Source organism: Oryza brachyantha, chromosome 1 (assembly GCF_000231095.2).
Source record: "Oryza brachyantha chromosome 1, ObraRS2, whole genome shotgun sequence".
Lineage (NCBI taxonomy): Eukaryota > Viridiplantae > Streptophyta > Magnoliopsida > Poales > Poaceae > Oryza > Oryza brachyantha.
Genome location: NC_023163.2, coordinates 29,267,487 through 29,280,752, shown reverse-complemented (window position 1 = coordinate 29,280,752; position 13,266 = coordinate 29,267,487). Strand labels below are relative to the sequence as shown.

The window sequence follows — 13,266 nt, the reverse complement described above, 5'->3', positions numbered from 1 at the left end:
GCAGAAGAGTCCAAGATTGCAGATAAGGTGGGCTAATCTGTACAGAGATCCTCGGCCAGAGCGTACAGTAGTAACCATGTTGACATCAAGGTTGATCTCCTCTTGCACTTCGGAACGCAGTACAGTGCCTGCGATTACTGACCTGCTCTTCGCATGCATGCATGCACGAATAAATACGTTACCAAGTTTGTACCCTCGCAACTTAGGACATGAGCAATTCAGAACACATCAAGTTTGATTGTTGCGGCGAAGCTCCGAACCGTGCATCGCGGCGGTGGTGTGAATCAGGGTGTCAAGGGCCAGTGAAAGCTTCATGGCGAGGTGACAACCTCCCCCGTCGATCACTCTCATGGAGCTAAAGAACAGGGCGACGATGATAGCACAGCGCGCTGGAGGGATGGATCATGCTCAATTCTCTTTTCTAGCTCGAGAAATCCTGTGTCCGGCAGAAAATACATATCCTTGTGACCACTCGGTGGATTGAAGCATCGTGCACGGCCTTACGCATTGGGTTCCCGTGCGTATGCTAGGGACTCCACGCTACGTATGCTGCAGTATGCCCCGGAAGAGGCAAACCCCCCTTCATTTATTATACACACGCTGCGTAACAACCACCCAAAAGTGGCAATATAACGTCCGTGCTGCGAACCCAGTGAAAAAACGTACGCGTTGACGAGTCCGGCGATCGTTTGGTGCGAACCGGGAGACGGGGTCTGGCGCGAGTCGGCGCTGACCGGCCCAGGCGAACCGGGGGTACGAAGACGCGAGGGGGGTAATACCCGGTGGGCCCCGCGGTGCAGCGACACGGCCGCCACGCGAGAACCCTAACCACAATACCTAACCGCCCCGCGTGTGCCACGGCCCGCGGCTTTTGCCTACGAGACGCAGAGAAACCGCGGTTCTCCGCGACCTCGCCTCCTCTCTCTCTTCTCACCGCTCCCCTCCTCCTCCTCCCCCCTCCTCGAGCAGGGGGGCGGGGCGGCGGCATCCCGATGCTTACTCCTCGCGGCGGCGTGCCTCCCGCGGCCTCGTTCGATCCCCCGGAAGCGGCCTGGGCGGGTGGGTGGAGGCCGCGGCGCGGTGGGGGGATTTTTTTTTTCTTCAGCTGCCTGCTCGAGCTCGCAAACATTGCGGCCAGGTCGGTGGGTAGGTTTTGGTTCGTTTGATGATTGACTGATTGTGGTGTTCTGGTTGGTGATTGGATTCTGTGTTACGCTTCCGCCGGTGCTTGTTGATTCTGTGGAGATGGTGCGTAGGGTTTGGGATTTTGGACGGGATGCTCGATTGGGGTCGGGAATTTTGGGTTTGCTTGGTGCGCCTTCGATCATTTGACTCGAGTTAAGTTTCAGCGTTCGCGCCTAGCATTTTCCAGTGCTGGGGTTGCGATTTTGCGTTCGATTTGATTCCGATTTGTCGCCTTTTTTTCGAGATGTGTCATACGGGTGGGCGCTTGTGGAAATTTGGGCGTTCTCCATTGTGCTGGGATTGGGAATTCATCTTATTCCGTATTAGGGTTCGTCCGCTGTTCGGTTGCGTCTGTAGCATATGTATTGACTTCATGACCTGGTTTCAGTGTCACCCGTGTTTCCCCTCTCAATTCCCGCCCCGCGACTAGAGCTACTGTTAGCGAGTCGGAGGGTTCCATGATTTGTTCGGATCCAATGCGCGTTTGTTTCTATTTTAGTCTTGCTGATTTCATGCTTTTGGCTGTCCCCATTTGCGGGGATTCCGATTGGCAGCTCAGCTAGGGCGTCTGATCTTTCAAATTATCTGACGCACGCGTGATTTTTACGTTACTGGTGTTTCGTTGTGCCCAGATTTTTTGCTAGGTATCTCGGTCCGTTTGGGGATTAATCATTAGGTTAGTCATCAGGGTTGAATTTGTCATTACTGCACTCAGTTTGTCATTCCACCTTAGGGTTCCTTCTTCGTAGGTGCTGATTTCTGTGTGTTGAATTTATGGTGCTTCAATTAACCAAATGAGCGTTATTTAGCTGCTCATTTTGCGGTTAGAGCCCAAAGTTTTAATTTTCTGATCAAACTATAGGATTTGATGTTTGTTGGATCAGTATTGCATACTTGATTGATGATTATACAGTGATTGATGATTATAGTGCTTATACTTTAGCTGGATTGGCTATTGATACAACTCTGTGTGACTTAAATCGTGATTATGTTTATTTACATGGTTCATATTTTCTTAGGATCTAAAACTTTGTGCTTTCATTTCTTACATGTTAAGACAGGTGCTGGAAAGGTGATGCCCCATGTTCTCAGTACTTGTTAGGTGTATTGATGGCCAGAAGGCAGCCCTCGGTTTAGGTAACTTATGTTCATGTTTTGGTGAACATTTGACCTGTTTGTTTTGGTAGTTTTGAGATCCTTGGATTGCTAGTTGCCAGACCACTTTTTATTGACAAATGTGATTTACTAGTTTGATCAAGTGTGAATTTTCGTAGGGTTTGAGTATATTGAACCAAAAATCTCTCAATCCTTGATGTAGTTAATATGATCTTTTTTGGCAATCGAACCTTGTCTGAGGTTTGCATTCATGGCTTAATGGATGAAGGGCAAATATTTGATCCTGATAATCATAAAAGCGTAGTAAACAAGTGGAGTCATAGATGATAACGAAAGACTAACACATGAAACCTTCTGTTTTTGTTATCAAGAGATGGGTTTCTATCCTTTTAACTCTGTGTTAACTTAAATGCTAAATGCTAGTTTTTTTAAATAGAGTTCATAAATCCTTCCTAGGAATCTGATGGACAATGCTAAAGTGATAATTGGCATGAAAATACAGGTTAATCAACTTATTTTATTGTCCTAACCGGCTGTCAAAGATCCTTAGTTGCATTCAATTTCATAAAATGCAATTGTAAATAAACACTTTTGAAAGTTCCATGTAGTATCATATTAAGGCCGCGTTCGGTAAGGGAGGGGGTAAGTTAACTTACCTAGCGCGGAAAACGGAGTAATAGATTAATACATGATTAATTAATTATTAATTATTAAAACATATAAAATAGAATAATATGATTTTTTAAAACAACTTTCCTATAGAAAATGTTCGCAAAAAATACACCGTTTAGCAATTCGGAAAGTGTGCGCGCGGAAAACGAGAGAGCTAAGTTAACTTACCCATGCTGGCGATCGCGGCCTAAGTGCCTATGTAATTAGTGGTCAATGATCAAGTGCATAACTCAGTATGAAGATGCTCTATCACGTATAGTTGATCATTATAAATAAAGTGTTTAGGTCTGGATGATATACACTGTTTCCTACACCCTCATTGACACTACTTTTCTGTCCTAATATATATAGGAGTGTGAAAAGAGTAGTAGTATATGTGTACATATCACTCTGCCTTATGCCATAAGGACCTTATGACTGCTCAGTACTACCAGAAACAGAAAGAAAGAGGCACAAAAGCCACCTTTCAGTAGTGTTTGTAAATACTGCAGACTAGTGTTGTGAATTGTGAATCCATATTTCTAACACTTAAAAGAATGTGTACATCGGTTGTTTTGAACTAGGACTAACATCTTTGGCTTTGTTGAATATCGAATCTCTAAAGGTCGGTCTTGTTCACATAATTAGTTTGATTAAATCGCACATTCTAATGTCCATGGTCAGCAGGAGGAAAAAGGTTCATTTATAGTATATATTGGTGCCATGCCCATGCACTGCAACGAGATATGGCAGAAAAAGTTCCATTTTGTTGTATATATAGAGTACCTGGCCCAGTTGCAATAGGATCTTTAGAATATAAGATGGACAGATGGTTTCACAGGTTTAAGTTTTTTCTTCACATAGTGAGTCCCGAGACACCATTTTTTGGGTGGGGTGGTTTTTTAGTGGGAAAAGTACGATGGTTGGGAGTAGTAGGATGACTCCTCTTTTAAAAGAGAGAAAAGTCTAATTCGGGTGTTGCTTCAGTCAGTGTTCACCTTGCCTTAAGTCAGTATTCACCTGTCTTTTATCTCTTATTAACTGTCTCCTATTGTCAAGTTGATATGATACTGCAACTTCTGTATTAAACATGCAGGCTGCCACTTTCTAGTATATGACTGTCTTCCATGGTGTTAAGACACGACATGGAAGTATCGATTATTGGTTTTTCATCCCACTCTTCATGCAGCATTTGATTGATGATGAGGTAAAGGAAATCAGCAATGAAGTTTGAACCGGTTAGTCGAATCTGTCTTTAGTCAACTACCTTTAACAAATATGTGCTACTATTGTTACAATCTGTTAATATTCAGTTAATATAGTCTTTTAATGTTGATAGATAGACCTTATCCATTTTTTCATATTCATTTGCTTACGAGCGTGCACCTGAACCTGTATATATCCTGATAGTAAGGAAGTGTTCATTGCCACGAGTTGCCACACTTGCAGTTAGCTAAGTTTGACCATGTTATGTACGTGTTTGGTTGGTAGCCACAATTCTAGCAAGATTTTCTGTTGCAATTTAGGTCCCAAATGTCAATGATTCTAAAAAGTGTGGCATAACTATCGTTTCTTGGCTAAAGTGTGCCTCGGATTTTGATGACCTCAATTTTGACAAGCTTGGCAAATCTAGACAACATATGAACCAAACAGCACATATAATTCCGTACTGCTCCATAGTATTTATGTAGGATTGTGTTAGTTCAAACTTAAAAGCTTAGCAAAAATCTTTGTTGTTGCATGCAGAATTTAAGATGATTAACACATTGAGGTGAGTGCTTCCAACTTCCAAGGAGGATAGATTAACATCATATCACTGGTCGGAAAGACAATATCTCAACCTGAAGGTCCATAGAGGCCTTAGGTTCTACTCCCCACTCTCCCTCAGTATTTACATTTCACACATTATGTACAGTCACCCAACAGTTGCCATGTGTCCAAATTTGCCTGCACCGCCAACAGATGATCCTATCTCATCCTTGCACCTCCCTGCAGCGCTTACATCCATTCTGCTGCCACCATTGCCACCTCCGCCACCATGACCCTTTCCTCTGCGTGGACTAGCACACTTCCGGCAGATGAATTTTTCAGGGACGTCATCAAGATCACTAATCCCTGAACACCTGGTGTGCTGCCAAACTCCACAAACATCGCATGCCATCATCCTCTCGCCATCATCGTCCTTGGCACCACATGTGCAGTCCACCGTCCAGTTCTCCAAACCTCTCTCCATCCTGAACTGCACAATTCTTCGATTGTCCCCAGTGCACCTTCCTCTTACCCGCACAAGCTGGTTTGAGCCAAGCACATGCTTCACAAGGGTTGTGTCACTGAAATTTGGGAAGTCAGGGAGCTGTTCAACCTGAAAGCTTTGGAACATGAGGTATGTTTCTTGGAAGGCCCTTGTAGCCTGTATTTTCAGTTCAGCAAGGGTAGCACTTGCTGGTAAAAGCACAAGTTCCACCGGTGGTGCAGTGTAGTCTTTTGGGTGATCAAGCAGTTCAATTGAACATCTCACGGAGAGCAGGAATGGGTTCAAAGGAGCCCGTGGGGTGTGCTCATCGTAATGTTTGATGAACTGCTTGCAGTCGAGAATCTTTGCTGCCGCACTGTGCGATGATGCAGCTATAACCTCTGGCTGTGAAGATAACATGATTTCTGGGTTCAGCAGAGCGTTATAGAGGAACTTCAGATCATGCAGAAGATGATCAACAGAGGGCCCAAACACAGTAGTGTTAACTGGTGACTGACTGGAGTAATCTTCAAGCCTGCTTATCAGCAGATATAGGAGGTCATGATAGCTTATAACAAAGTTAAGCCAAATTGGAGCAACATATTGGACAAGACTTACCTGTATTCTATTGCGCTCGTCTCAGCATTGCAGCGGACAGCAATGATATGGCCGTCGTCCATCAGTTTTCCACCCAGTCCTCGAAGGGAAGAGTCAAGTAGCTCCTGTGAATCAACAGCCTTCGATGAAGCTCCCCTAAGAGCACGCCATGATACCCACTGTCCAGTTTGAACAGCCCGTAGGACCTTAAGCATTGCAGCTTCTGCCCGATCAACATCATCTTTTGTCCACTTGCATAGCACATTAGATGCAACCTCTTTGTGTTCATCAGTTGTGGGTTTTGATATCTCATTCTTGCGTGCTTGATGAAGCAGGTGCATTATGAACCGGAAGAGGTCCCGGACAGTCACAAGCTGGCGGTCAGCGAGTGCCCAATACAGAGCTATCGTGTTCTGTAGAGGGGTCCGAATGGGCTGTCGATGTGAGAAGTACAGCGACAGTTGTATACTGGAAAGCATATCCACTGCCTCTTGGTAGGTATCAGAGCTTAGTCCAAAGCTACCAGCTCCAAACTTGTATCCCCATTCACCATACCAAGGATGGCCACTTGTGATGGCATGCAGAAGCCTGTATTCCATTCCGTGCTTCTTGGATATGTCCATGACAGTGACCTTCCTGCAATTAGGAAAGTGGTAGTTTCAGCGTTATAGACTGAACAAAAAACTCTCTTTTCTGTAGAACAGCACAGGAACCAAAACGCATTATTTTACCTCGTATGTAGCACCTTGCATAAGCGATCCCAGAAGCTCATTATATCACGCCCCGTAAGGCATTTAGAGCCACCTTCCCGGCCATTCACCCTCAGAAGATGGCCATAGCCATTTGCATGCACCACAGCGTGCAGCAAGTGAGTGTTGTCATCCAGATGAAGGTACCCGCACTCCTCCAGCTCCTCACCCTCCATGTCAAAGTTGCACAAGAGGCATCTGGAAAGCCATTGCATCCAGAGTTAGCATAAACCTATATTAGCATATATCACATTCTGACACGAGTGCCACTTAATTGTAATCTATTTGTGCAGGAACACTATCATAGTTACAACAGCCCACTGCATTAGGCACGGAGAAAGCAGCCATTTCTACACCTCTACCACACGGTATGAAACAAACTAGGCACGTTTATCATCCTTACGCCTGAAACCATCCCTAGTGTTACAGTAACTATATTTGAATTGTCTGAAACTAACGGTGCCCGTTCCTCCCACCTTGATTCTCCAGCGACCGTGGGAGTCCCGCAGCGGAGGCAGCAGCTATGGCGCCTGCCGCACACCTGGCTGTTGTCGTTCTCGATGATGAAATGGTACCGCTTCCCGCAGACAGGGTGACCACTCCATCCTGCAACCAAACAAATGGCATCGCGCAAGATTCCATTACTGCTTCTGTAGATTGATTTTTCTTTCTCTCTTTTTTTTTTTTGCTAAAGGATTGTGACGTCAATGAAATGCGAAGATTGTACATCAAAAGCAACAGCCCAACAATACTTGCGAAGGCCAACGCAGTCACGGAAGAAAACGAGAAGATTCAAGATAAATTACTGTTGGAAACAGACAAGACGCCAAATGCTCATTTCAGCCCATTATTTGCTAAAAAATCAGAACTTTTTTATGTCGTTAAATCTTGGGAGTTGCATTCCAAAACCGCGGAAAAACCATCTCAAATAATATACCAGAGACATTATCTCGAAAAAATAAAGGTAAAATAAAATAATATTTTCCATGCGAAAAATATTTTCCCAACAAAAAGAAAAAAAAGAAAAGAAAAGGAGAGGAAAGCTACTCACCTACGACTCTGCACTGGTCACAATACACAGATCGCGATCGGAGCACATCCTCCTCGACGACGTTGAGCTCCACGGCGGCGCCACCGCCCTCCTCGTCCCCCTCCTCGCCGACCCGCAGCGACACCCTCCACGTCAACAGATGCGGCGGTGCGGCCGCGGCCGCCGGCGAGAAGATGGAGGGGAGAGGCAGCAGCCGCGCGTACCTCGCAAGGAACCCCCTCACCGCCTCCCGGAACGTCCCGGCCGCACCGCCGTCCCCGGCCGGCGGGAACCCCTCGAAGTCCCTGGCCTCCACCCGCGTCCTCGCCCTCTTCAGCGGCCGGCTGTTCACCACCATCTCCCCGTCCCCCGCCGTCGGATCTCCTCAGATCTGCCTTCCTCCCTCGCCGCCGTCGCCGTCGTCGTCGAACCAGATCGGAACTCGGGTTAGGGTTTGCGGCGGCGGCGGCTACGAGATAAAGAAGGAGGGAGGTGATGGGGTCGATTCCTTCGAGGGGAAGCCTGGCCGCGTACGCCGGGTCCTCCAACACCGGCTCTCCGAGACGAATCCCGGGCCCACCTGACAGCCACCGGCGTGTGGTGGAATGGGCGTAGGTGCCCCGCGGCCGGATGGGTTCGTCAGGGTCGTGGCAGAGCGCTAACCAGGGTTAAGCGTTGTTGGGTGGGTGGTTGGGTTGGGTTGGGTTCGAGGGGGTCCTTTCCGGAAAGTGAGCGGGAGAAATGGGAGGGAATAAAGGCTCGGGGGTAGGATGGTCATTTCTCGCCCTCGGTTTTCGGAGGAGGACGACCACGGAAGATCGACGTGTCCTTCGTTTCGCCCAAATACCCGGAATGCCCCTCCCCTCCTGCACAATTGTATAAACTATTTCCTGCGCCGGTTACAGAAATTAAGAAATTATGCGAAAAATGATCGGAGGAAAGTTACGGTTACGGTTGATTGATGAAAGGATGTAATAAGAAAATTAAATGAAAAATAATTATGATTGATTAAAATGATAAATAGGTGAAGAAATAGCTCCACTATGACATACGGTGTTGGTAAAATAACTTCGTTTTGGGGCAGATGAAGTAAATAATCCACGTGAAACCGTCAGTATTTTTTTAATCTATGTTGATGTCTGATACTCCCCCAGATATGTAACTTATTTTACCAACTTGGTTCGTCAAACAAAATAGATATTCTATTTATCTATTTTTTTGAGATAGTATTTTAGTCCCTACCAATTAATTCATGTACTACCTTCTTCCGAAAGAAGGTTACACTTAGGCCAAAATTAAGTTCAGTTTGCCAAAATAATTTGCAAAAACATCACATTTAAAATACTAAACGTAGTCTAGTTATAAAATAAATTATAGATTCCACTAACAAATGCGAGACGAATCTTTTGAGCCTAATTAATCCATTATTAACATATGTAGATAATATAGCACTTATGGCTAATCATGCACTAATTAGGCTCAAAAGTTTTGTCTTACGATTTCTCCATAACTATACAGTTAGTTTTATTTTCATCAATGTTTAATACTCTATTTAGGTGTCCAAAAATTTGATGTGATGTTTTTGGAAAACTTTTTGGGAACTGAACGGGACTTATTTTGGAATAAGTTGGTACTAGTTTAGACTCTAACTACCATTGTTTTTTGTAGTGTAGACTCTAACTGCCCTTTTTTTACTAGCTTATTCCCCAAACATCATTTGTGAGACTTACTAATATTGTCTAGATTTATATAGATGTAGACATATATACAAACAATATATTGATCAAAATGTCTTATAATATAAAACAATCACCCTATCTTTTCGTTCTCCTTAACTTATAAGCCATCTGAATTTTTAGCATTAAAGTTATAGTTAATTTTAGGTTTTTTCCCCTAAGTTTATTTTTCAGCCATGACATTTAGATTACAAAGAATACGTACATAAAAACTTCATTTATAAATTATTTGTCATTTGGCACATATATGAAAGCCAAACAATCACTTGTTTATTCGCCAAATCATCATCTTCTATGCTATGATTTGTCTTTCACTACTTTCTCAGTTTTTACAAATGGTGTTATCCTTACTATATTTGAGATGGGGGAGTACATGCTATGAAAAACTTCTTTCATCGCCAAATAATAGTAATTTTTTTGCCTATCTTGATCCAAAACAAATTTATTGCAGCAATAATGTGGAAGTAGTAAACAAATACTTTGAAACTATAAATAAAATGGGAGAATTGCATTGGGATTTGGCAAAGAGGTCATCATTTGGCTTTTGCACGAGAAAAAACCAAATGATATATTTAATGAGAAATGATTTACGAATAAAATTTTTATATACATATTCTTACAATCTAAAAGTATATGCTGAAAAATAAAATACGGTGAAAAAACTCTAAAATCAGCTCTAAATTTAAGATTAAAAAATAAGAACTTGTTTTATAAGCATTATTAGGCGAAATAATGAGGCTTTACTTTTGTATAGCTAAGTGTGCCAGGAATGAAAAGTAATATTATTTTGGGATAGAGGGAATAATTTCACGCCAAACTTTATAATTTAATCTCATAGTGTAAAAAGATTTTTTTCTATGTACTTAAATTATGTAGAACATGAATAGGATAGGAACGAGACCGCACAGAAATGTATGGTACTACTAGCACATTGGCTGTCAGTAGCACACCGCTCGACTCCAGTACTCTGCAGCAACCAGAGCAGAACGGCAGAGGATCCCAGCAGAACGGCAACGAAGGAATCAAACGCTGAGGGGCAAATATGGAAACGCGGCCAAGCGAAGGACGAAACCGCCCCCCAAAACGCGAAGCCGGGGCGTCCAGTCGATCGCGCGAGGCGCGACCAAAACTTCCGGCTTTCCTTCCGGCCGGCCCGCGCTTCCCCCTCCACTCCTCCCCCCAATTCGCGCCTAAATGTGGAGGGACACGTGGCCGTCAGCCCGGGGTTGATAATACTAATAATAATAATTATATAATGCTAATCTAATTCCACGACGGCTCTCTCGCGTCGGATAATTATAATAGGCTTTTGTTGATCCGTCAGGATAGGGATTTGATGCCTTCTTTTTCTGGGACCGGGTTTGAGGGGACGGGAAATCGCCAGACGGCCGACGGGTAGAGAGAGGGGGGTGCGGCGTCTTCATTAATGACGTGGTGGTGGGGCCCACGCCTCGGAGTGGAGTAGGCCACGGCGGCAGCGTCTGGAACTCCGGATTCGGATCATCTAAACCGTTAATTACGCACTAATGATGATGGGTCACTGTCTCACCTGCCATGCCGATCTTGCCCCTGGGTTTTCAATCAGATGGCTAGCAGTTTTAGAAGGCGTTTAATTGCCAAAAATTTTTGGCAAAAACATCATACCGAACGTTTGATCGAACGTCGGAAGGGGTTTTTGGACCTAATGAAAAAACAAATTTTAGATTCTGCCTGAAAACCGCGAGACGAATCTTTTGAGTCTAATTATTCCGTCATTAGCACATGTTGGTTACTATAGCACTTATGGCTAATCATGTCCTAATTAGACTCAAAAGATTCGTCTCACGATTTCTCCATAATTGTGTAATTAGTTTTAATGTTCATGTATATTTAATGCTTCATTTAAGTGTCCAAAGATTCGATGTTATGCTTTTGGGAAAAAAAATTGGAAACTAAACAGGGCCTTAGGGCATTCCCAACCCAATGACTAGGATGGTGTCCATAGCATTAAATAAGTTGCCACGTAGGATGAAAAATGATGTGGCAAATGAATAAATAAGGAAAGAGAATAAAATCATGTCTTGCATGAGACATGGTTTTTACACAATATCCAAGATATCATGTGAGATAAGTAGCATTAAATTTAAGTGTGAAATAGTGATGTTTGCATTGGAAAAGTAGTGTCTAGTACTAGTTTCTTGATGATGGGAAGTTTATAGAAACCATATCTAGTATCATGGGTTGGGAATGTCCTTAAGTGTCCGTTGTCTTGTCACTCTTCTATAGATGGCGGGGTTGTCTGATGGTTTTACATGTAAAATACTACCTCGGTCTAATATAGAGGATTTTGACTATTCAATTATCATTTTTTTGACATTCGTCTTATTCAAAAATTTAGTGCAAATATACAAATTTATAAGTAATACTTAAACTACTTTTAATAATAAACAAAATAAATAATACTTTCAATTTTTTTAATAAGACGGGTAGTCAAAGATTATAAACAGAAAGTCAAAATCCCTTATAATCTGGGACGGAGGGAGTACTCTCCATCACCATGTTTTGCTATATCATCTAATATCGGGTTATCGCATCCCAGTTGTGCATATGATAGCCATATCAAGCCTTAAAAATGAATAATGTTTAGTAAACGTTAGAATATTTTTATAATTTATTTGAATATGGCAAGGTTATCACATGGATGCCACTAACATACCTCCACGTAGAGGTGGGAATTGGGCCGTGTTTTCATGGACTGGCCCAAGGCACGCTGGCCTGGTATGACAGAAAGCACGACATGGCCCAACGCGAATTGGGCTGGGCCGATTGCTCGAGCTTAGGCCTGAAACACAAGCACGTCGGGCGGCACGACACGACACGATTATTGGGTCGTGCTTGGGCCGGCACAGCCCAAAAGAGACACAAAATATTCACACCAGATCGATTTTCTTTCTGGTCCGTGCTTCCACTATAGGTCGATTTTGTTTAGGTCATTGGTCATGTCAACGACATATCCATGTGCGACACGACATGCCTATCTCACAGGCATTGTTGATCGGGTGATTTGTCTAGTTCAGTACTTCGACACGCCACAACATTGGTGGCTTAATGCTTTTGATGCATGGGCCACCATAATATGACATGACAATTTAGCAGCAGACCAGACAACCAGTATTGGGCCCGCACGGTCCAAACAGGCACGACATGCTTTTGGGCCGTGTTTGGGCCATGGCATCACCCACACGTGCCAGCACGACACGGCACGATGAGCAAGTCGGGCCGGGCCAACACGACTAATTTGGCACGAAGCACGATGGGTCGGGCCAGGCCTAGCATGGCACGACCTAAGTCCCACCTCTACCTCCACGGTAAACTCCACGGTAAACGCGGTTACCGCATTATCTGTTGATATTCTCAACCCTTTTGTGCTATATTCATTAATGAGAACTATGTTGATGATAATTTGTTAGATTTTTTATCTACTTCTGAGCACATGCTTGCTGAACTACTAACCAATATGACTTCTAAAAAATGTTTTATATATAAGTTTATCATCTAATCTTTATATATTTTCAGTAACAAAAGCGTAGATATATCTGTACTACGATTTTAATAAATTGAGTGTGATTGATAGATAGCCCTCCAAACCATACCCATGGTGTTATTCCATGGAATGAAATTCAACATGATATATTGAAAATTCTTCAAATATCCAATTGAGTTCTATTTGCTGTGAAGGAGGTTTGAGTTGATACCTCATTGTTTTAGTTTGTTGGTTTAAGCCTGTTAGAATGTTTTAGTTGATACCTCCATAAGAATTAACCTTAATATTTAGCCGATTGTGTTAGTTCAACACAATCTTAATTCATTTGGAAGTTCCTTCTGCATTGTTCTTTTTCTTAAGCTTGAGGGTTAATTACATCTCACGGCTGCATTCAGGCCTCATCTGAGAAATAAAGAAACTATAGAAGATTTTTACAAGAATTGAAC

General features: G+C 43.3%; 1 protein-coding gene and 2 long non-coding RNA genes across 4 annotated transcripts; 2 read left to right on the top strand and 1 right to left on the bottom strand.

Moving 5' to 3' along the window:
• The first annotated feature begins 884 nt into the window (after window positions 1–884).
• LOC107305380 lies at window positions 885–4,786 on the top strand. 2 transcript variants are annotated; one of them, XR_001551529.2, is made up of 4 exons: window positions 885–1,138; window positions 2,247–2,322; window positions 4,049–4,190; window positions 4,699–4,786. It is a non-coding gene; the product is annotated as an uncharacterized LOC107305380 (long non-coding RNA). The 2 variants fall into 2 exon arrangements; XR_001551530.2 differs by having other exon boundaries at window positions 2,243–2,322.
• On the bottom strand, window positions 4,726–8,457 carry LOC102716460 (PHD finger protein At1g33420). The gene is made up of 5 exons (XM_006645049.3): window positions 7,583–8,457; window positions 7,008–7,137; window positions 6,514–6,729; window positions 5,804–6,418; window positions 4,726–5,720 (listed from the first exon to the last, which is right to left on the bottom strand). The coding sequence occupies exons 1-5, from the start codon at window positions 7,917–7,919 to the stop codon at window positions 4,868–4,870; spliced, it is 2,151 nt and encodes a 716-aa protein (XP_006645112.1). The 5' UTR covers window positions 7,920–8,457; the 3' UTR covers window positions 4,726–4,867.
• On the top strand, window positions 5,892–7,698 carry LOC102716269. The gene is made up of 6 exons (XR_005810998.1): window positions 5,892–5,981; window positions 6,118–6,276; window positions 6,825–6,899; window positions 7,021–7,123; window positions 7,226–7,495; window positions 7,613–7,698. It is a non-coding gene; the product is annotated as an uncharacterized LOC102716269 (long non-coding RNA).
• Window positions 8,458–13,266: the final 4,809 nt, after the last annotated feature.